This window comes from Taurulus bubalis, assembly GCF_910589615.1.
Source record: "Taurulus bubalis genome assembly, chromosome: 7".
NCBI classification, from domain to species: domain Eukaryota; kingdom Metazoa; phylum Chordata; class Actinopteri; order Perciformes; family Cottidae; genus Taurulus; species Taurulus bubalis.
Window position 1 is genome coordinate 4,788,131 of NC_136595.1, and position 20,667 is coordinate 4,808,797.

Below are 20,667 nucleotides of genomic sequence, written 5' to 3' on the forward strand. Positions count from 1 at the left end.
GGAACCGGACCTCCTAGTTTCGTTCAGCCAATCAGAGAAAGAGAACGTCAGGTCGCTGGCCAATCGGTGCTCGGGAAATGTTTTGACCAACCTAAAGCTGCGCCAGGGAGGGAGACTCGCGGGGGTGGAGGGCGACACACCAGAGTCACGTGGTCCAGGTCACGTGGTCGACGGAGGCAGCCGAGTTAGCGCTGGAGCTAACCTGCTAGCACTGCCAGTTCCTCTCTTTACACACCAGTAGCTTGCAAGTAAAACAACCTGCATTCAGATTATACCATAAAAACGTCAGAATAAGTACACATTAAAGGCAACATGTAGGCTACCAAGTGCATAAACATGTGGCGTTATTTTGTCTTGTTTGTTTATTATTATTGTTCGGCGGATTCCAATGTAACTAACTGATTGATGTATTTGTAGCGGCGAACTAACGATTGTATCATGTTATGTATGTTACATGATCCTACATTAGCTAGCATATGCATGTAAGGGAGTAAAACGTACAATAGTTTATTTTAAAAAGTAGTGGAGTGGATATGTAAAGTTAACTTAAAGTTAAAGTTCCTCAAGAGTTTATCACGCTGCATGTAGTCAACTAAACGTTATTTCTACCACTGGCATTAGCTGTGTATTTGACGGTGTTTCAATAGGAAAGCTCCCAACAACCAAGAGTTTTAGTGTATCCCGGTGAAATACTACTGCTGGTGCCTTCGGCCAGAGACTGTTCGGCTATCTCCGTTTGTCACGTGACCATCACCCTGCTGGTGGCGGCGGCGTCGTCTCTGGAGTCTCCCGCTTTACGCACTGATTGGAGCAGCCTGCCAGTGCACGAAAATGTAGCCCTCCCAGTGCACGAGCGCTGGTACGGCAATACTTTCAGTGGAACACTAGAGAGCAGCAGGCAACTGCAGAAACGTCTCGCGACGCTGCCACTGTGACGCGCGAGCGACTGAAGGAAGAACACAGGTGAAAACGATCAAATTAACGAGGGCTGGATTCCATTTAGCTGCCTCTGTTTCAGAGCTTGGCTCACTATCAACACTGTCTTGGCTCACTATAATTGAAAAGAATGTTTCTATCATAATAGTAAATATCATATGTATGTTCATTTCGTGTTCTCTCTAATATTGTGACATTTTTAAATGTTATAGGTGGAGGCTTCAAACAAGCCCAGTGGGTTTTCTGCCTCTTCCTGCACAATGATGTTATTTATGTTTGTGTATTTTTTATTTTTTTGTGTGCAAACTAAACTGAAGCTAAATGTTGCCCGACCAGCCGGCACGGCTTTTCATAATATCCATTTCCACTTTATGAATATTTGTTCAGAGGTCACTCTCCAAGACCACACAGACTTCCTCATGGTTTGCATTAGACTATTGTGTAAATCTATATGTCTGGATGTCACGGGCTGCGTGTCGTTCATGTTGTCGGCAGTCGTACAGTGTGGCTGATAGTGTGCTTTATTAGATTCCTGTTTTTTCTGGGTATTATTCAAAGATATTAAGCTAATGCGTGGCTTTTAGTTCCACCATTTTTCCAGTTCCATTCAAATGGCTTTATCTGTGACTATCTTCCCATCAGATAGCCACAGCTATTCCCCTACGCAGCATTGGAACCTCTGTCACTTGCAGAAGGACATCTGAGTGGTTCATGTACAGTACACTACCTGCTGCTACTCCGCTCTTGAGTTGTTAACTGGCGTTTTGTTATGACATATAATCAATTTTTCCTTCGTCTTGTCCATCAACGAAAAAATTGTCTTTGGCTTTAAAGAGAAAATATTATACATACACAGTTTTACTAAGAAGGATTACTTGTTGCCTTCAAGATGTGGCCCTGGGAAATGATGAAGCTTGTTCAAATTAGAATGTTGTCGTCAAAGATCTTCTACTATTGCATCAAGAAGCTATTAGGTCAGTTTCTTTGGGGTTCATCCCCGTGCATGTGTTTCTGTTTTGTCATATATTTGGGAATTTTTCAACTAATACTGGGAAAAAGAAGAGAGGTCTATTCAAAGTCATCACTATTTACATACACCTGAGCCGCACAGGGTTGTGTCAAACATTCCTGCATGTTGAGGCACGGCCACTACGTTTCCTCAACTGTGCTCACACACACATACACACACACACACTCAGTGAAATACACCTGTTTTAACTGAGATATTGTGAAACCCTCATGACAAGCATTCTTTGGATATTACTGCTGACTACTTAGAAAAATTATGTGAGTTCGGTGGAATTCATTTTCCCAAAGAAGTAAGTAGATACAAAGTACAGCAGGAATGTGTCCTAAAATCAGGAAATGAATCAGCATTTTTGCTCTTCTGGTCCACTCATCTCTAAGTCAATGGATTTTTTGTTAAGAAAATATGTCAGTAGATACCCCTCTAGTGAGTTTTGAAGATAAAATAGGCGTTTGCTAAGTGACTAACACCGACTAGTCCGCCTTTACAGCCTTGTTGTGTATACTCATGTGACCCAGGTGTTGTTGGTTTATAGCCTAAACGTTAGCTTTTTACATCAGCAACTGCATTCCATAATCATAAAAGTGGTGGTCATTCTTGAAGACATTCTTGCTGAACCAAACAGAGCTGATTTTCTGCAGTGTACCACAATCCAATGGAAAAGTCCTATCAGCTTTTTTGTTTAAGGAAACCAGTGTTTTCCGGGTTGTTCTACAAAAATATGTCATCGCTGCAGCACTTTATAGGGAAATGTCAATAAGAAGCTAACAAAGTTGTTATGAATTGAACGGAGCGAGGCAAGCTGGGACAAAACTGGTGTGACATTCAAGTATTAACATGTGTCGGCGGATGGGAGATTTTCACAGTTATGCTGATTTATCCATCCTAGAACTCATCGCCTTAGCATGAATTCTCTCTCATAAGCGCTTCCATTTCACACCCAAATGCTCCACTTACTCATTTGTCTACTCTGTTAATTACTCATTGGCATTGTAGACTTAGAGAAGCAGACTTTTCACAGGTGACCAGCTTGCACCTGGCTACACAGCGTCTGATCTCCACCGCTGACTCAGGTGCCATTGTCTTCGTTTAGCCCGGAGATCGTCCTTCACAGCGCGTCTCTCTCTACGCCGCTTCAGACGTACAACATTTTGACTCACACATTCCTTTCCCTGCGGTGAATCAGTCTTTCTGGGTTGTGCAGCTCAGACTGTTACCAGCAACACGGTCGTGGTGAACCTGGTGCCTCATGCATGTTTCATGAAGAACATTGGCCTGAGTGTTTTTATTGATGTGGGAACGGTAAAGGCCTTTTAACAAGCCCATGTCTTAAGTCTTTCAGGGCGAGTCCAAGTTTGCATGAACAAATTATTTATATTAAGTGAAGAATTTTGATCATCAAAATGACATTGCTTTTGACAATGATATTTTCCTTACAAAACAGTGTCATTGTTTTAGCTTGAAATGGTTTATACCAGGTAACCACATCCATCCCATATTCAATATTTTAGTTGGAGCTGTGTGAGGCCTGTTTCGCTCTGTCTTATGAAACTTCAGACTACATCGTTTTTTGCCAAGTATTTCGGCCTACAACCCTCCCTGATGGTTATTTCGTATTGGAATTAGACCCAACTTTAAAGCAGTGTCAACTGCGTGTTTTTTTGGCCAATTAGGTGCAGCAGAACAACCTGTAAACACAACAGTGACATACCACAACCCTTGAAAGGCATCATGGCAAACTGGTTAACAAACAATGGCCTCTACACATCCAGGAGAAACAGAGCAACATTAGCGTTTTTTATATGAAGTTGTGTTTCAGGCCACCTGATTCATGTTGAACAATCACTGTCTTTTAATCTCTGGGGTCGAAGACTCCTGAGGGGAAACATCTGGCTCTTTAGCTGCCACTATGATCACCAGCTAGCTGCAAACTTTGGATGTCTGGGCCTTAGACTGTACCGAATTTGGACAAAAGTGTCTGTGACATCGCCCATAGGTTTCTAAAGAACCATTGGGAAGCAGAGCAGACCGCTAGCGGCTAGCGACTGAGACGACACCCATCTGTCACGGAAAGTGGCCACACCCTCAATTATGCCCAACTTTAAGCTTTAATATAATCTAAATGTGTGAGTTGTATAAACATACACGCCCCGTACAGGAAATTAGCTCAGACCAAAACAGTTTTTTTGTACCAGGCTGTAAACATGTTTATTTCTGCTGTGAAATTGGGACCTTTAACGTGGAGGTCTATGGGATCACTGCCTAAACTGGCCATTTGAAATTAATTTCTCAGCGGCGGAGGTTTCCATTTGGTCTCCACTTGCCTGCTGCTAAAGACTGAACCAAAACAGTTAAGGCTGTAAAAACCAAAACTTTGAGCCAAAAGAAGCTAAAACACTGACTTATCTCTCGGAGTGAGACGTGGATGGAGGGCTTGCAGAAAAGCAGAACAGGTGCGGTTCTCTCGCTGCTGCTCGGACACAGTCAACACCCAGAGAAAAACAGCTTCATTCCTTTGGCCCACCAGCAACACAATGTCGCATTTGACGTGGCCCTAAACATTTTGCTGCAAGTGGCCTGCTATCTGAGAGGGTTTGCTTCATCTCAGTAACAGCCCTAAAATTAGAGGACGGTGCCCTGATTTATGTGGAAAAGTTAAGGGGGCGGGTACACATTCCATGACTGCTGCAGGCAGGAAGTTTTGGAATCTCCATGGAAATTAAGACAAAACACAGAGCTCCGCAGTTATTTCTTTTCCAAGTATTTCGCACAGGCTTTTAGTGCTCCAAAAGCTCCGAAAGGAGAGAGAAGATATCTTGCCAATTGTCCCTTATATCGCTGCCAGATGCAGAGATGTATTCACATTTCTATACAACATGACTTGAAAAGTGCAATAAATGTGGAGGCAAGCCAAATATCAGCAGGGCACGTACGTAAGGAGAGCACGTTAAGAATGCACATTATTTCCACATGCCTCTACAGTTTACCGAGCACAAACAACGTTATCTCCTTTATCTCAGAACAACCTCATTGACATTCTTTTCTTGATCAGCCATGACTGATGCTTTGGTCCAAGTGAGACACATTCACGGTGGCTGGGAATCAAAGTGATGAAATGAAGGCGATAAATACATGCAACAGTCATAGTCATTCCTGCAGGACTGCTAGATCGGTGTGTGTGTTTTCTTTCTTTTAGGACACCTGAGCGTCCTCAGGAATGATTCTCCCCGCGTGGCGCTGTTCAAACTCGGCACTGCACGGGAGTCACGTCATCATAACCTTTCACCTACAGAACCCACTTACTTCTCTCACAGATTGGCGGAGGCTCTCGTCTTACATGTTGCCGACATCAGTGGCAGGAGGAAACGTCTGAAATGTGATCTGTCTGAGCACGAATGGGGGACTAAAGTAATGGTACATTACAGACGCCAAGGTGCCACATGTGTCCCAGCTGAAAAGAAAGAAGAAGAAGAAAAGCCATTCAGCAGATGGAGATTTATTATTGCGGCCTTTCCGAGCTGAGAAAAGTGGCACTCAGCTACAACAAGTAAAGGCAGCAGGAGGAAAATGTGTGGCATCTGTGGAATGCCATCCCAAGCTCACCAGGTGGGAAGAAGGAAGGCAGAAGTATTAACATTAAAAGTCTAAGTTTACAGGGAAATCGTTGTATTTACAGGGCGCATCAAAGTCTTGGAAGTCGACTGCACACATCAGACACAAATACAACGTTGGGCAGGTTTGAAAGTCTACATCTTGTGAACAAAGATCTACTGTTTATGACCAGAGGATTTGATGTGCAGACCACAAAAATGGTGCTCAAAGGTTACATCACGCCATAGATAACGATGAACAATGTGGTCGCGCACGTCCAAAAACAGTTGCAAGCAGGTGCTGTCCCAAATGAAGGCCACACACTCGAGCTACAATTAGCAACGTTTCAAGCTAATTCTTTTCCTCAGACTGAAGTCTTCTTTAGTGAAAAGCAGCCTTAGTTGGTCTGGTATGGCCAGTTGCTCATCGTGGCTAATGTTAGCTAACGTTAGCTAACTTTAGAAAACAGTGTAGCTTGCAAACTTTACATTAAACGTGACAGAGTTAGATCGCTCAGTTTGTGACTCTTGCGCTCCGTTTTAGCTCCGGCTTTCCCATGCGTTGTTATCCCAAAGTTACAGTTACAATAGTACAGTTTATTTAGGTTTTCAGAAGTTAGTCAACCGATTTGTTTTTGGATTAACTAAACTCTGAAGTTCTGAATACTGAGGCTGATATTTCAATGGAGCCCTTACATGTTAGCAATTAAAATATAAAACCTGTTGGATCTGGCTGTAAAGCCGGAGGTGAAAAATGAGGTGGTGCACATCCTCTGCTTTGGCTCCTCTACGGTGGCCTTCAGGTGACGTAAAAACGTGAATGGCTCTCTAGTGGCAGTGTTAAGTTTATCCGTTCTGGACAACCGTAGAAATATGTCGGTGTGACATGGCAGACATCGTGAAGAGGACCCACTCCCTATGAAGATGCTATGGCTAATTCAAACTAATAGTGGTACTGAATGAACAGTGATGGTCTTGAATGGGTCTTTAAATAATCATCTATCTGATGCCTCAGTTATTCAGTAGGGTTTTTGTAATTAATCCAATGCAAACTAAACCAGTGCAACAAATCATAACAGAAAGCCTTTAATCAGACATATATTAAGAATTTTAATCTAATACAGTGAAATGTTAAGGCATACATACAAATGTTTCCTTTACAAAAGTTCACAGCAACATCAAAATGGGTCAACCAGCTGAAGCAAGGCACCTAAACAGGATCTTTTGTATTTGTCATCAGTTATAACTTAAAAGTAGAGTACATCTTTGGCACCAGAAAACAAAATGAATAAAGTATATGAATGAAAAAAAAAAAACAACTACAAAATATATTAACTTCTCTCACTTCAAATAGCCATTCATGTAAACACATTCCAAAAAAAAAGTGGAAAAAAGTGAAGGGGCATTAACTTAAACAGTCACAGTGCATTGACCAGCAAACGCATTGTGATGGGAAATGTGGTGAATAAGCTTGGAAAAAAAAGGGAAAAGGGAAGGGAAAAGAGAAATACCAGTCAAATGTCAGATTTCACGAGCCGTTTGTGGGACTTCAAACAATACTCCCGTTCATAATGTTGTTAAGACAGAACCTGACAACTCTAATATCAGATATTAGCTTAGTGGTATTCCCCCTCCAAAGATGAGTCGGGCACATTCCAGTTAAATACAAAAAGGGGAAACAGTTGGGAAAACAGGAGTCTACATTCAGCAGTGTTCAGTGATCCGACACTATGCAGGGAGAAATAAATAGAAGATTCCATGGTACAGACTCAACTCAGATATGTGGGATACTTGAGCAGTGATGGGGACAACAAATAGAGGAGCAAATGCAGGCCAATTATAGTTGACCGTTTCGCGGTAGAACCAGCTACCACCGACTCAGACGAAATAAACGGGCCGAGAAAGAGAATCATGTGGAGAATGCGTGCCATTTTAACAAGGGCGAGGGGTCAGACTTTAGATAGCCTTTTTCTTTAAAGGGAGCATTCCCTCAGAGAGGGAATGTGAGAAGATTAGCTCCGGCGTGTCAGCGGAGGGGAGCTAAAATGCTGGGCAGTCGCCATGTGAGGCCCCCGAACATTAGCCCGGGATCTGGAAAAATTAGACCCCCGTGAAACGCCCGTCAATCCGCGCAGGTTTTTTTTAAAGAGAGTTTTGAAAGTTTCTAAATCTTCCTCTGAGGCGTGAGCAGGGCCCCCGAATGTATTTTAAAAGAGAACAGCAACTGTGAATTTAGTTTTGAGTCGTTCTGTTACACAGCATAATCCCCAAACATGGCATGGACACACAGGATGCTTATATTAGAAATATTACTTTCAGAGGGCACGGTAATAGGCTCGCTACTGGAACTTCAAAATAAACCCGACCAAACATAGAAGGGCTGCACACTTAATCCAGATAGGAGAGTATAACTTTATATAATTTAAGTGGAGCGGAGCAAAGCAAGTGATTCTGGTTCTTCTCACCTCTCAAACATAAAAAGTAACATCACAATATGAGCAGCGTTTACAAATATAAATACAATACATAAAACAAAAAAACAAAGTAACATGCGAAAAAGAATTTAAATAAGTTCCTATCACAGTGCAGAATACTGTCCAGGTACCTTGGAGAATTCAAACTCCTCCTGAGGCAAATGTCAGAGTTTGTGAATCGTGGAAAGCTCAGCTCTCCTCACCAAAGACTGCGCCACAACCTGGACTCTGCATGTTCGAGTCTGCTTGACGACGGCTCTGCTCACGTCGGCCAACTGGCCCTTCTTCGCTCAGATGTGGAGGAAGGCCTTCGCCGCCTCGGCCAAAAGTCTGTGTCGCCGTTGAAGTCATATTAAATGAGGATTTCCATCACCTCTGCCTCTAAGCTGCTGATGCTCCTGAATGTCTCCTCCGAGGTGTCTACAGGGAAGATAAAATTAGCAGATTACAAAAACAACCGCGGTATGCCAACGCAAACACAACCGCAATGCTGGCTATTTGCAAAGCTGTACGCGGCCTTGTTTAAGTTAAAGTCATTAGCGACATAACAGTGCATCCTCAGTGTGTCCTGATCCTGGGTCTGGTTACACTTTAAATAGTGGACAAATAGGACACGGATCAAAGGGCTGCCTGTTAGAATGAACAGTTGTTTGTGTGGTGGTGATTGGGTGTCGAATGCCAATAAACCCACCAGTTGTAGCTGCCGAGTTCCCCCCAGACATCTTTAGCTTCTCAGGCTCTGCCGGGAGCTCAGGCTCCAGCAGGGCCTCATCACTTTGGGTGCTGGAGTCTCGGCTCGGGGCCCTGGGCCCCACGAGGGGCCAGGGTTGCAGAGCAGCGGCGCCTGTCTGGTCATCCGAGAGGCTCTTTCCTACAAATGCGGACAAAGAGAAGAGGCTGCTTAATTTACCCGCTCCTGAACATCTGCCCCGCCGGGTTCTTCCCATGACTATTCTGGATCGGGCTATTCTGGAGTGAGAGGCGATATGCATTCCAATTTAAAAACACGTTGTCCAGTCGAGGGACAGGAAAAGGTTGTCTCCGACTCGATACTTGTTTTTTTTAGGAAGTGCACATTCTGTCTGGCGACGCCGAGCAGTTGCTGGCCAGTTGTCGCTTGATAGCATGTGTCATTGCGGATTCAAAAATTCCTCGGATGTTGCATGAAGCGAGACGCGTGGGACAAACATCTCGGACTCACCTTTACTCTCGGTGCTGCTGGTCACGGTGTTGATAGAGGGGACGGACCTGGCGAGACGAAGCCCCTGTTTCTCCAGCTTGCCCTGCTCCCATCTGGAGCGCTGCTGGATGACTTTGATCACAGCATCCTTCTCCAGGAGCTGAGCGTGAAGCGCGCGGATCCTAAAAACACATGGAAGCAACCCATTAGATCAGAAACCCAGCTAAAAAGAAGCAGGCGGTGTCTAAGAAGGCCGCAGACAGATGTTTACCTGTTCTCCATCTCCTGATGTCTGTGACTTGCCAACGGCAGGTCGTCATTGAAACTGCTGTTTGGTGAATGTCGAGGCGAGTGATTGATGATGGTTGTATCTCTGCAAAGGAAATAGAGGATTGTTAAAAATACAAATATTTTAAAAACTTCAGGGAAATTGTCATAGTCAAGATGTTGCATGTGCTGTCGTACCTCTGTGCTGCAGCAGTGGCAGCGGCGTCCATTGCAAACTGCCTCATGGTGCTCTCCTCCAGATACTTTTGCTCCCACTTGGTGATGTCAGCCTCCAGGGCCAGAACCCGCTCCTCTTTCTCCCTCAGCTGCTGGTGCAGCGTGGAGGAGCTCGGTCCTGAAGCCGTGGGGTCAGCTGCCTGTCTCTGAGACTGAGATAATAGAAGGTCGTCGTCAACATTAGAAAACAAACACATTTAATTTAAATTAATAGTTTGATATTTTGCTAAACTCTTTTTTTTGCGCTTTCTTGGCGAGAGTCGGATATATTTTTCTTTTTTACAACTCTCACATCTATACGCTAAATAGCGCTAAATAGGAGACTACGTAGCAGCAGTCTGTTAGCTTAGCATAAAGAGTAAATGTCAGGTGAAACTGCTAGCGTATGGATTAAATGAACAAGATAAGTAACCTTCAGCCACGCTATAGTTTTTTGTTTTCTTTTGGACAAAACCAGACAAGAGGTTTCCTTTCGATTATGCTAAGCTAGGCTAATCCACAACCGTCTCTAGCTTCATATTGAGCGCCCAAACCTGAGAGTGGTATACATTTTCTCACCTAACTCTCGACAAGAAAGCAAGTACTTCCAAAGCGTTCAACGATTCCTTTAAGTTACAGACAACAGAAACATGTAACCTAATGACTTCCTCCCTCACCTGCTGTGCCCGAAGGCTTTTCAGTTCCTGCTCCAGTCGCGTGCGCAGTCGCAGCTCCAGCTCCTCCCTCTTCTCGCACGCCGCCTGCAGCTGAGCCAGCGCGCTCTGCAGCCGCTCCACCTTCGCGACGTAGGCCCTCTTCCTCTGCAGCTCCTCCTCCAGCTGCCGGTTGCGGGCCTGCGTGGAGGCCAGCGCCTGCTCCAGCAGCTCCCGCCGCCGCTGGCCCTCCTCCCCGGAGACGCGCAGCTGCTGTATCTGCCGCTCAAGTTGTTCGCGCTCCCGCTGCTGCTCTTCATCTAAGACACAGAAAGGGCGGGAAGAAGAGATTAATGGTGGTGAAAGTAACAGTGACATGATCCTGGAAAAAAAAAAAAAATGAGGTTGGGTTGATAACCCTATCTACTGTTGTCCTGGGACAGCCTCGTAGAAGAGGTCAGATGAATGCCAAAGAAGGGTGTACTCTATATAAACAAAGTGGATCTGTAAGTGACATGAATGGAATGTGGCCCAAAAAGAGACGCACGCACGCACGCACACACACGCACACGCACACACACACACACACACACACACACACACACACACACACACACACACACACCAAGGCGTGCGGGTCAACGACAGACAACTTGTCACCACGTCTTCTGCAATAAAAATGAATCATAACCACTTTGCTCTCCTGTAAACTCGTAATCATCATTCAATTAATCTCATTTGCAAATTAAAAGCCAGTCCGTGTTGCAATGAAGGGAAAGCCAGTTTATCTGTTGTGCCACTTTAAAGAGGGGGTTGATTACACAACACGAGTGCATGCCTGTGGAGGGAATGCAGACTTCCTCTTATCCACTTACGAACACAGGCATAGCTTTGTACTGGGGGAAAAGCTCTGGAATGCTTCTGGGGACGTGAAGTAAACACGCAGCTCCAAATATAAATCGAGGGGTCCTTGCAACAAAAAAACATATACAGAACACATCCCACGATTGTGATTTAATCAAGGCTTTGCCCCTGTTGTTCCTAGATAACCGTTTCCAGGAAAAACAGACGGACAATCGATCTTGATCTTCAGGCTCAAGACCGCCGCATGGCTGTTTAAAAAAAAAAAAACACAGGAAAGTGCAACAGTCGTCCCAGCAGCAAGGTAATGTATGGCGGAACAGTATGGCTGTTTATATTACTGGCAGATATGTCCAAGGAGGCAAAAATACAAAGATGTTTGTCAGAAAAATCTTTCACAAATGAGAATGGTATTTGGCAAACACAAAAAAAAATTGAGCTGAGTAAACATATTTGAGTAAACATAGTTGGGTGTACTTGGCAGCACATCCCTGCACAGGACAGGGAAGGAGTAAAACCTTAGTCTGGCCGATCATGGTGAGACCATGGAGGTAAAGAAATGCCCAAACAAGGAAAGCGAGCTGGCCAGGGGTCATCTTGAGTTGGGCCGGGACGCCCCGGAGCCCCAGACTCATTAGTTCCCCTTGAGGGAAGTCAGCAGTGATGGTGGGGGGGGGGGGGGAGGGGGGCTTCCTAATACCGAGACAGCTTGAAATACCTAAAGAATAAATTCCTGGAATCCAGCCCACATTTACTAAAGGTGTGTAAGATAGCTGGAGCCATTTGAGTGTACCCTTGTGATATTACACTCCTGCTCAGGACCGCACAGCGATTTGTCAAATCAGATTGAATTTATTGGAATAGATCCATAACTCTTTTCTGTCATGAGACACGCTGTGAGAAGACAGATGTCAGAATAAAAAAAATTAAAACGAGTGACGCAGACGTGAACTCACTTTGCTCCAGCAGCTTAACAAAGACATGCTGTCTCTGGTCCGAACACTCGGCCTCCCTGGCCGCCCGCTGTCTGGTGGCGGAGTCGAGCTGATCTGCACAAAGGGAAACAAACAAGCGGTTACACACACTGGGTTACATTTAAAAGTCTGGCAGCGAGTTACGCACACATGAACGGGCCCGTACCTCTCAGATCCCTGTTGAAGTCGTGCATCCTCTTAATCTCGGCCTCTAGTTTATTCCTCATTGTTTTCTCCAGAATCTCCCGCTTGGCAGAGCCTTTCATCAGAGTCTCATACGCTTCAGATATCCTTTGGATCTCCAGCTCCAACTGGGAAGAAAACACAAGGAAGATGATTAGTCCGTGGGAGAGGCATCCCCATTCATTTTCAGGAATGTGGTTAACGTTTCAGTTGTTCATATTAATTAGGCCAATTAGCCATCTGTACAAATGACGCCCTTTTTGTCTCTCTCTCCTTTAATTGCTTACAGCCAAATGGCTTTTTAACACGACGCGCAACTGAAAAGCGGGAATCAACATTCCTGAGCGAACACTTGCGAGTCCCCAAGGGTCGAAGGCATTTATCTCCTTTCATGGCAATACGCCAGCGCGTTTGAAAGACAAAAGGAGGAAAGAAAACTCCCAACACCTAACCGGCAGAGCACATTTCTGAAAAGTTTCCGATCAATTACAATAAATATGATTTATTAAATAAACGTCTTCTCTCCCCGTAGCGAACCACACTGCGCTCTCTCTACTGTGATGTCCTCAACCTGCCAGACAGCTCGTCAACCCCGACATGTACTGGCAAGGAAAGTATTGTGGGTTTTTTTTTTTACGATTTCCACACCCTCTGGGATCCAACAGCTGCGTTTCTTCGCAACCGCCTCGTTCTCTCACCTTCTGCAGCCTGGCGGCCTTCTCGGCGTGGGCCTCCAGCTCCTTCCTGAGCCGCTCGTTCTCCCGCACCAACGCGTCGGCCTGAGCTGCGCCGTTGCCGGGGGCCGCGACGATGCCGGGGGCTGCGACGATGCCGTTGGGGGCCATCTGGGACTGAGCCGACGCGTACCTGCTGAGGAGACACACGGGGAACTCATTACAACGCTGCTGGAAACCTGCCAGGCCTTGGGAACGCTTGAATGAAGCCGGTTTTTTATCCGGCATCCAAACCAAATCCTCCACCATCCTCTGCGGTTACCTGTGATGCTGGGAGTAGAAGGGGGGAGGAGGGTCTCTGTAGTACTGCCCGTGCTCCTGGGAGTGGCTGAGCATGTATCCAGGAAGTCTGGCGAACAAAGGGTAGTCCGGGGGCGGCCCGCGCTGCTCCACGCACTGTTGGGCCGCCTGCCTGTCGGCCGCCGCCGCCGCCGCCGCATTTGCAATATCGTCGTGCAGCCGTGGGTAGCTGTGTGAGGAGCTCATGGCCAGACTGTCTCTGAGGCCGTTCCTCTCCAGAGAGAGCTGCATGAGCCTCTCGCTGAGGGAGCGAGCGTGCTCCCTTTTCAGATCCCACTGCCCCTCGCCGCGGCTCCCCATGATGTTCATGCTGGGCACCTCCTGCACCTTCTGTGAGATCAGGTACTGGGAGTGGGCCTTGGCCTCCTCATAGGTGGGAAGCTCCTCTCCATGAAGCTGGTACAGGCGGCACACCTGACTCTCGTTATGCACGCAGTCCCCCTGGTGTTCCTGGCCCTGGGGCTCTTGGCGCGTGGACATCTGCATGTACTGGGGCTCCTCCTGAGTCAGGCTCTCCAGAGAGGAGCGAGGACTGCCGGTGCCCCCGCCGCCGCCGCTGCTGCTGCTGCCTCCACGCAGGGCCTGCTGCTGGATCGCCAGGAGCGTGCGCGTGTCTGTCAGGTTTCCGTAGCGGAGCTGCTCTTGGATGAGACGGTGCAGGACCGTTCCAGATGAGCCTTCAGCGGTTCTCATGTCAGTCAGTGGGAAACGAGCAAGAACAAACAGCCTAGAGGTGGCAGTTTAAGGGCACGTCACCAACCTGAAGGGAAAACAATAACATACACCTCATTAGAGCAGTTTTTTTGTTCTAGGCTTCCTCCTCAACCCGGTGATTATCCTCAAAACTACTACTAATGGTACATAATTCAGTCGTGAGCCAGAGGCAGGAGCCAACATCTTCTATTACACGCTGACTTTAGCTGTAAGTGCATGAGCTGCTGCTGGAAATACCCCTGACAGTGATGTCAGTGCAGATCCTGTTTTATTGCCCACACACTTTAAGGCATAGCTTTCTCCAGCCAGACACAAGTGTAATACCAACAGTCACAAACAACACAGACGTATCACAGACGGATTGACCCAAATTTGACATAAAATAAAAAAATATACACAAAAAAAGAATGTGTAAACCAAGACTATATAAACCACATGAAACATGCTGGAATATATGAAATGCCTCATATGGAAGAAGAAAAAAATCCTCTCTAAAAGCACCTTTTGGGAATTAATATAACAATCTATACTGGGAGGCTTTACATCCATCAGAAACTCAAACTTTGAGATTCACTTTATTTAAAACGTTGAATATGCGTAAACATGACGACCGGTTCAGTAGAGGTGGCGCTCTTCACCAGACAACAAGAACTACATTTGATTTTTCCATTATGGATTTAAACACAAAAAACCTCGCACGATTAATCCGCCGGTCAAAGCCCGCCGCGCACAAAGGCGCGCGCCGGACTTCTGGTCGGCATCGGGATGAACTCTGGAGAGCAGCCGCTAGAAACTCACCAAACGACCGGCTCATCGCACGGGGAACTGCGGCGTGATCTCTAAAGTATTCCGCGCTCAGCTCAACAATGTCCAAAAGTTCCTTTTCCTCCGTTTTCCTCCATGTAACGTAACGTAGCGTAACGCGTGCGTGCGTGTGAGCGCACAGACGGCCAGCAGCAGACTGAGCGGACCGAAGCTGCGAGCTGCACGAATAAATAACTGAGGGCCGATTGTTCGCTGCGGCTGGAATGACTGGAATGTAAAGGCTCCAAGTCCCTGTGGGATCAAAAGCGGAACACAGGGGAGGAGAGAAGAGGGGGAGGAGAGAGGGTGGAGAAGAGAGGAGAGGGGGAGGAGAGAGGGAGGAGAGGAGAGGAGAGGGGGAGGAGAGAGGGTGGAGAGGAGAGGAGAGGGGGAGGAGAGAGGGAGGAGAAGAGAGGAGAGGGGGAGGAGAGAGGGAGGAGAGGAGAGGAGAGGGGGAGGAGAGAGGGAGGAGAGGAGAGGAGAGGGGGAGGAGAGAGGGAGGAGAGGAGAGGGGGAGGGAGGGAGCAACTAAACCAAAAAAATGTGATTCCGAGAGCAGCTACTATCTCAGCTGGCTGCTTGTATCATGTAAAAGAGCTTGTTGTTGTTTTGTAGTTTTGCAGGAATGTAAAGTCCCGCTGCTTTAAAGTTACAGCTTAAAGTTACAGCTGTACAGATGTTATAACTGCAGGAAAAATATGTATGAAAAGAAGCGGTAAAACATTTAAATCATAAAGTGTGAAGTTGAAATACTCTGCTTTATATCAAGACGTATGGCAATGTAGCTATTGTCCAACAATGTGATTTCGGTCAGATTTGCTAACATTTAAAAAAGAACACGGATGTCTGACAAAAAAAACACAAAGCACAAAAAAACACAAAGTCGAAATCCCCCATTACAAAAATGTGGTCACATTTAAAGATTTTCATTGTCAATTCATCAATTAATATATCTCTTTGTCTAAAAAAATATTCATAAAATTGTGAACAATGCTCATCTCAACTTCCCAGAAGCCCCATGTGATGTATTAAAACCCCAGTTTTCAGTCCTTAAACCCAGAAAATCATTTATGTTTTAACAGAGAAAAACAGCCAATTCTCACATTTGGCAAGTTGAAAACGGAATGTAAAAAATAAACTGATAAAGGTCCTATAGGATCACTCGGTTTTCAAAATGGTTGCCGATTAATATCGTCGAGTCGTCGATAATAGAGTCGTCTCATGGGGTAATTAACTGATAAGCGCCACTAAAAATGATAAACAGAAGAGATATTTTGCGTAAATGTACATTTCATGGTGGACTTTTATCAGCTGAACATGACCCAAACAAAAACAGTGCGGTCGTATCATCGAGACGTGGATTAATCATGATTTCTTTGAGCAGCCTTTTGTTTGCATGTGCCTGGTAAATATTTAAGCCGTGGCCCGTGGCAGTTAATTGCAGAGTGTGTGTCTGTGTGTGGACACGGAGGGAGAGGGGAGGGTGCGAGGCACGCTGCCTGCCAGCTGTCCGTGGACCGAAATCCCCTTCCCCTCCTTTAATAAGAGCTCTGAGAGAAGCATTGTTCTCCCCCAAAAAGCAGACATGACGGGGGCAGCCCTGCCATCTGCCGTTCAACCCCTCCACCACTAGCAAGCTATACGCCTCATTCATGCTCACACAAACACACACACACACACACACACGTATGTGGATGGAGAGACCCTGGGATCAGCTGGCCGTTGGGGGGATGGGTATAGCGTTGGATAGTCATGTCATTGATTGCGGCCGTGAAAAGGATCACCTTAATGGTGGCGCAGGCTGTTGGGTGTAAACAAGTCGCGTCTTGTCTGTCAGCATGAAAAATCTGCAGGTTGCTTTATCTCAAACGCTCACAGGCAGACGTCCACCTGCGGATTTGCATGGCTGTTGAAGTCCGACAGTTGCTAAAGAATGCTGATTGCCTCAACAACTGACAAGGATCTCCAGGTTTTGCCATTTCACGACTCATCAGGCCTGATAAGATAGGCGAGAGGTTTATAACGCCTCACGCTGTGCTGTTGCCCTATGTACCGTTTTACGAGGACTTTACAACGCGGCCGACGCCACTGCAGCTTGCTGAAGGATTAGTTTGACATTTTTGGAAAATAAGCTCATTCGCTTTTCTTGCCCAAAGTTCAACGAGGATGCCCTAACTGTATCTGTATGTGAAATATGCTGGCAGACAGTTAGCTTAGCTTAGCACAAAGACTGGAAACAGCTTGGTCCCATACTGAGTTCATGTACCGGCCGCTCTAAAGCTCACCAATAACACGCTGTATCTTATGGATTCAGTCATGCAAAAAAACTAAGTGTAAAAACAACAAGTTGTGTTTTTACAGGGGTTTTATGTCATTCCTCGGCCAGGAACAGTCACCTCCTGGAGTCTCATTGCCATGAGATTGCTGGGCAACAAGAAAAGACCTAAAAAAAAGAAATGATTTGCATGAAACTTGGATTTTTACACTGTGTTTTTTACAAACTGAACAAATAATGTATACATAGTGTTAATGATCTCAACCTCTGCACAGAGCCAGGCTAGCCGTTTCCAGTCTTTATCTTAACCTATGGTAACCAGCTACCGGTTGTAACTTCTTATATATAGTATAAAGTCACATTTGATTGTCAATCTTCCTCTAACTCTCGGCAAGAAGGTAAAATCCAAAAATGTCAAACTATTCCTTTGAAATGTATTAACTGAAGAAAAAAATCACATATTTTCACCATGAAACTAAAAAGAGATATTGGCAACAATGGGCCACATTCATCATCCACCCGCCCTGCATTATGTCATTCAGTCCAGTTTAATTGACCTCATGTAGCATTTTTGTTCAGCTGTGTCATCTTAAGCCAAAGAGAGAGCACCGTTAATTTGCTCCGTGGAAAAATGTGCCGTCTATACGTGGGATCTGCACGGTGTGGATGAATGGCTAGAAAACATAAACAATGTGCAGGGTGTCATTTGTGTATCATTTTCTGATACAATATATGGATATGTCTGATACAACACACCATTTTACATCAACGCAAAAAAAAAAAGAAAGAAAGTTATCTTCTTGGAAAGATTGATACTGATCTCATATTTGTATTTTACTATGGAGATAGTCGTTATCATCAGATTACTTTGATACTGAAGAAAACTTTAGGATGTTTTGGAGTAATATACATTTTTTAACTTTTGGAAAGTCAAGGCTAGCTGTTGCGCCCGCCTGCTTCCAGTATTTAAGCTAAGCTAATTAGCCCAAAGACATTGATACTAATGTATCAATCAAGAGAGAAAAAGATTTCACAAATTGTCGTTCCTCCTGATTAAATAAGTGAGCCTCCAACATTGATTATTTAAATCAGTACATATAGAAAAAGTATAGCAGTAAAATGGATATTACCACTTAAATCAACGGGGCACGATGGCTAGAGCGGCGACGGACATTTTTATGCGTACGACAGTCGCCTTTTTCTTTTTGTTCTAGTCAAATGGTCGCGGCAAACAGTTCAATGTTCGTTCTTCTCCTGTTCTGTTCCTGCCTGTGGATTAGCGTTAGCATCGGAACTTTAGCGTGTTTTCCTGAGAGAGAAAAGCCAACGTTAGGAACATATTATGTTGCGTTTGTTTTTTCATCTTGCGCTTCCCTCTCTGCTGAAAGTTGTTTGGCACAGGTGAGAGATTCTCAGGGAAGGCAGGTATGATCAATCGGTTGCTACATGCTCTCCCGGGGGAAGGAAGTCAGAGATTTAACTGAAGGCTCAAAAGCACATTTTACATTTCGTTTGTCTCCGTATAAATTTGGCACATTCCAACTTTATCAAGCAGACATCCTGTAAGACTTTTCTCCTCAGTTTCCAAAACCCATTTGCCAACAGTGGTGACATTTAAGATCAGCCATTCGAACCTGTTAATGGCGTGGCCTAGGCTGACTGGGTTCACACAATGCAGACTGTGATCTGGGAGCGGCAGCCTTGTTATGTGAGGTGGGACAAGCTAGGCGCTCCAGCAGCTCCTTTTGTTTTCCTGCAAAGGAGGAAATGGCCGCATTCCTCACATTACCATGTCCATGGGGTCTGACCGAGCCTCCAGTCTGCTGTTTTACTGGGGACGACAGGAGGGCAACCAGCAGCCACTCACGGTTTCTTTTTAATAGGGGTTGTGGGGGGTTCTCTAATGAATAACACTGCTGTCCTAAATCATAATCACAACTTTTCTCCGTGGACAATAGCCACGAATAACTTATGGAAATAAAGCGATTTAAATATACAGAGGCAGACCTACTTCATTCCGATGTATGTTGATTTGTGATCTTCTTTTGCCAAAGTAAAAAAAAAAAAAAAAAAAAGTCAATTTTCTATAGGTCATAAAATCTCAAATCTGAACAAGAAGCGGCCGCGCTCGCCTTGTGACACAAAAGATTCCTCACTTAACCATAAAAGTAAAGAATTCACAGTGGACCAGCGAGGAACTCTAAACAGGACGACGCCTGCGGCCGATGCGGTTTTGCAGATGAGACAAGGACACTATATATTTTCATGATTGTCCCGCGGGCTCGTCCCATGGTCCTACTCCGTTCCACCAGCTGGGTTTAACTGGATTTGATTCCCTGAAGGCAGAGGAGTTTGATTACGGTCTATACATTATTATCTTACACTGTAAAGTAGTGACAGAGTGATTGTTTCTTTTGAAGGCCATCCACTACACTGTGTTTTTAAAGGACTCAGAAGTACATTGAGTACATTCAGGATGCCAAAGTGTTCTACTGAACGACTCAGAAGGTCTTTTATACCAGCAGCAGTTAGATTTTTTAATGAACACTTTTAGTTGTGATTTTTAGATTTAGTATCTGATGTCGGTCTTGTGTCTTGTTTCATTTGGCTTTTTGTTGTTGTGTTTGTTCTTTGTAATTTGTCTCTTGTCTGTGAACTTTGTCTGTTGTTGTCTGTATGAGTCTGACTTTTTGGTGACACATGAGTTTCCCCACTGGGGATTAATAAAGTTTTTCAAAATCAGTTTGCAGTATTTCCAACAGTTTGCTGAGAAACAACCGAGACATTCATTGAAAGTTAGGAATTGAATATGTTATGACTACATCCTTTGTATATTTACTTTAATGTCTTCATATTTGTGGATTCAAGGACGTTTGAAGTGTTTTATATGTATTTGCAAACAACTATAACCCCTCTTGTGAATTGGTATCATAACTTGTGTAAAATAGTGATAGTAATTAAAAAGAAAGGTGAAAGTGCTTTAAAATAAAGTGCACTGATCTATCTAATGAGTCCAGTGCTGACATGTACAGAGTTGCCCAGAGGCTCCTGGCAATTTGCTTTAGCCGGGGGTCAGAGAGCAACTGTCGCGGTGATAGTCATCTCTGCAGCTACACCAACATCCTGCCGTCTCATTTCCCTAAACAAATCTGTCTAAGATGCACCCCGACACGCATGTAACCACATGTCACCTCTCCCGTTGGTCTTCCGCCACTGAAAAGAGCCAATTCAGAAACAAAGTCAATCCGCGGTTTGGATTTGATGACTTTATCTCATGAGTCACCTCAAAGAGAGGCAAATATGTTGAAGATGGACAGGAGCGAGTTTCATGTAATCTCGAGGACGAACAATTCCCAGGTGTTGAAAACGTTAAGGCGGCCGATTGAAGGGCTGCTCGTATTGTGAGCTCTTGAATGATGAATGAATTGAAGTGTCTTGACGGTCACCTTCAAAGGCGGCAGGTATGGATTGTCTATTGT

General features: G+C 45.1%; 1 protein-coding gene across 1 annotated transcript; it reads right to left on the reverse strand.

The window, feature by feature from the left end:
* Positions 1–6,614: 6,614 nt before the first annotated feature.
* amotl2a (angiomotin like 2a) lies at positions 6,615–14,989 on the reverse strand. The gene is made up of 11 exons (XM_079221470.1): positions 14,908–14,989; positions 13,358–14,155; positions 13,060–13,231; positions 12,345–12,489; positions 12,161–12,253; positions 10,368–10,663; positions 9,673–9,863; positions 9,479–9,580; positions 9,229–9,389; positions 8,719–8,898; positions 6,615–8,447 (listed from the first exon to the last, which is right to left on the reverse strand). Exons 2-11 carry the CDS (start codon positions 14,086–14,088, stop codon positions 8,380–8,382), a joined length of 2,139 nt encoding a protein of 712 aa, XP_079077596.1. The 5' UTR covers positions 14,089–14,155; positions 14,908–14,989; the 3' UTR covers positions 6,615–8,379.
* Positions 14,990–20,667: the final 5,678 nt, after the last annotated feature.

Coding starts and splice junctions, on each gene's coding strand:
- amotl2a (XM_079221470.1), bottom strand. CDS start 14,088: ATGAGAACCGCTGAAGGCTCATCTGGAACGGTCCTGCACCGTCTCATC. Junction 12,490..13,059: donor AGGCCGCCAGGCTGCAGAAG/GTGAGAGAACGA, acceptor TTTTCTTCCCAG/TTGGAGCTGGAGATCCAAAG. Junction 12,254..12,344: donor CTTCAACAGGGATCTGAGAG/GTACGGGCCCGT, acceptor CCCTTTGTGCAG/ATCAGCTCGACTCCGCCACC.